Source organism: Monopterus albus, unplaced genomic scaffold (assembly GCF_001952655.1).
Source record: "Monopterus albus unplaced genomic scaffold, M_albus_1.0 scaffold937.1, whole genome shotgun sequence".
Classification (NCBI taxonomy): domain Eukaryota; kingdom Metazoa; phylum Chordata; class Actinopteri; order Synbranchiformes; family Synbranchidae; genus Monopterus; species Monopterus albus.
Window position 1 is genome coordinate 5,007 of NW_018128817.1, and position 3,545 is coordinate 8,551.

Consider the following 3,545-nt stretch of genomic DNA (forward strand, 5'->3'; position numbering starts at 1 on the left):
AAAATAGATTTATGTAATGTGGCTCTAGACAAAGCACTGAAGTCATGAAGTTATTTTGAGAAGTGATGGCCTGTTTCAATGGCAAAATAAAAAATAAACAAGCCAAGAATCAACAGAAGAAAGTTCATTTGTAGTTCTAAACATATTTAGAGTGTTTTTACTCACTTTCTCCTACAGTGTCCATTACAATTACATGCAAACTGACTATTATGCAAATTAGGCGATGCCGTCATTCAACGACTTCTAGCGACTTTTAGGACAGTCAATAGCTACTTTCCTTACTGAGGAGTTGGTAACACTGGTTGCTGGAGCTGGAAATGTAAGAAACACACGCAGTGTTACAGTCTCCGGACAACTACATTAGTTATTTGTGTATTAAAGAAGTAGATCCTACCTTCCACCATGAAGACTTTTATTTTTCTGTCTCTCCTGGGAATAGGTCTACACACCGCGACGGCAGGTGAGTTAACATTTTAAACACAAACTGGCTTTATGACTTTACACAGCTTGGGTTCGTGCACGTACATATGCGTTCTCTGTTCGGTTGGTCACTTCATTGTAGATTATAAAAATGATCTGAAGTTCACCATAATAGATTCTGTCTCTCTTGTGCTAAGTCGCCGAATCCTGATGTTTTTACTTAGTTACCGTCGAAAGTTTGACAAGAAGAAATGTATTTATTCTATTTCTGAAAGGGGCTGTTGAACAAATAAAGCTTTTGTTGACCAAAACTATTGCGCTTGTAAAAATTAGGTTAACCACAAAGCCTTAACAAAACTGGAAATAATATGTATCTTAGTCTTTAATTTAAGCTTGAAATCACTGTGATTTTAAACATTATGTAACGTATTTTATTGCCCTTTTCATTTTTAGGTAGCTTATAATTTATGTTTTAACAGTCTCCTCGCTACAGATCATCCAGCTTGTGTCAACAAGCATAATGGTGTTAATGCTGCTGTTCAGGTTTTGGATTTTTGTTTTTAACGATACACACAGGTCAGATTTACAGTTGAAGCCAGAAGCTTATATACACCTAGGTTGTTGTTAAACTCGTTTTGCAAGTTGGTTAGGACACTTACTTTATGCATATCACAACTAATGGTTCCAACAGTTAAATCTGTAAGATAATTCATTAATATGTTTCCTATTATGTTACCTTCCCCCCATCATAACAGACAAATAGCCAACATTAATGCCATAAATGTAAATACTAAGTGACAACCGAGTGAAGTGTTTATCTCACCATATTGTTTAACCTTTATATTGTCCTATATTATATAATATTCAAAAATATTTTGAGCCAATTCACAGAGAATTCCATAGTTTATTTTGTTTGTTAGAGCCAATCACAACATGCTAATAGTTATTACATTTCCTGTATGTACAGCATGTTGTTCAGCAGAGCTAGACTGATAAACCTGCCATCTGTTGGCAGATATTTGTTTATTGCAGATATACTGTAATTATGGTATATACTGGTAGTAAGTAACAAGAATTTGCAGTAAAGAAATGAAACTCTTGGTTTGATGTGACAGTGCCAATGAGTTTGTCCAGCAGAGAGCACTGAACTATTTAATGTTAAACTGTCAAATAGCCACCTGCCATATGTCCTGGTCACAATCAAACAAAACTAAGGAGTCTGGATCACGTTTGTTTATTTGTTTGTGCTATCCATTTATATAAAAATATACATTGACAAATCATATTTTTAAAGTTTCAAAAGTTTATATTTAGGGGTGTAACGATACAACCAGCTCATAATTTGGTTCAGTACACTCAGAATAACACATTTCTTTTTAGGTATGTAAATTCACACAGACTTGTTTTCAAATATGTTCTTATTCAGACATTTCCCTTATTCCGTAGTTTACAGTGCAGTTAGATTAGAATCCGGCTAATGTAATGTGTGGCTAACAACTTGGTCAAGACAACAGATCTGGCCTGTTGCTCCCTCTTGTTAGCATTAAATAAATTATATGGGAGTTTTGTCTGGATATTGCCATACATTTTTTAGTTTCATGCTGCATATTGTCACATTTTATTTAACATCACAATACATTATTACACCCCTATTATTGTCTGTATTGGCCTCAAAAATCCAGTATTGGTTGGGCTATACTGTTGAGATAGTTGTACTATTATCAGAAAATATATGTATGTCCTGGACAGTTTTACAAAATATTTTTGGTCCAGTGCAGAGCTTGTAAAATGCAGCTTAGCAGAGAAATCTGAAATGTAAAATAATTTGATTGTAAAAATTCACATATCTCCTGAAAGCCTATTCAGTACACAGTGGAAAAACATTTTAAAAGTCATTCTTTAATTCAGTGTATAACTGTTTGCAATTGAAAGTTAAAAGTTATTACTTAACATAGCTATATTTGTTCACACTTTCTGGGATTGCCAGAAGATTTGGTTTTACATAAAATACTGGTTAACAAAGATACTGGGAGTGAAACTTGAATGTACACGAGTTGGTCAGAAGTTTACATACACTTAGACTGAAGTAATTAAAAAGATTTTTTTTAAACCACTCCACAGATGTTATGTTAATAAGCTCTCATTTTGGTAAGTTGGTTAAGACGTGTACTTCATGCTTGACACAAGTAATTTTTCCAGTTGTTTACAGATTTTTTTTCCCTGCTGGTTGAAATATGGTTGTAAACCAAACAAAGAAAACAAAACCAGCTATATTTCATATCCTCAGGAAGAAGAACAATCAGTTGTCACTAGTCACAGTTTATGGTCTAAGAATAGAAACTGTTAGGGAATTAATCAAATATCAGAATTTGTTGAAGATAGAAAATAAAACAAAAATCACACACAGTGTTTACATTTTGGTCAAAGGTTTGTGATTTCATTTTTCAAAGGAGCGTAAAAACAAATGTCTCCACCAAGTTTCACTTCACATTCAGAAAAAAACACGACACCTGCTGTAACCAGTGACAGTCGGGTTCATCACTGCATAGTTCATTCATTTAATATTTTATTATTTTATTATTATTTAATTTTATTTATTTATTATTTAATTTCATAATAAATACATTTTTATGGCAAACTATCAGAAATATAACAAAGCTATAATGAAATATGTTTCTTGAGCAAACCAAATACTGCTATATGCTGCTGTATATTTGTTTTTCCTGACAGCACAACAGACAATTAGGACGTCTTCATGTTCTGTTCTTCCTGATTCAGTGCAGGAAAATAACATAATAACAGTGATTTATAAAACTGTAATTCTGAAAACTGAAATCATGACATGAACTTTTTCTTACAGTGACTCACTCTCTGAAGTATTTCTACACTGCGTCCTCTCAAGTCCCAAACTTCCCAGAGTTTGTGATTGTCGGGATGGTTGATGATGTTCAGATAAGTTACTATGACAGCAACACCAGGAAGGCAGAAGCCAAACAGGACTGGATGAAGAAAGTCACAGCAGATAATCCACTGTACTGGCAGAAGCAGACTGAGACCTGTGTGAATGACCAGCAGGTCTTCAAAGCCAGCATTGAAACTCTAAAGCAGCGCTTCAACCAAACTGG

At 34.0% G+C, this 3,545-nt stretch overlaps 1 protein-coding gene across 1 annotated transcript; it reads left to right on the forward strand.

The window, feature by feature from the left end:
- Positions 1–329: 329 nt before the first annotated feature.
- Positions 330–3,541, forward strand: LOC109953661 (major histocompatibility complex class I-related gene protein-like; the record flags this gene model as incomplete). The annotated part of the gene is made up of 2 exons (XM_020589131.1): positions 330–460; positions 3,281–3,541. Coding segments are annotated over exons 1-2 (319 nt in total), but the record flags the coding sequence as incomplete, so codon positions are not given.
- Positions 3,542–3,545: the final 4 nt, after the last annotated feature.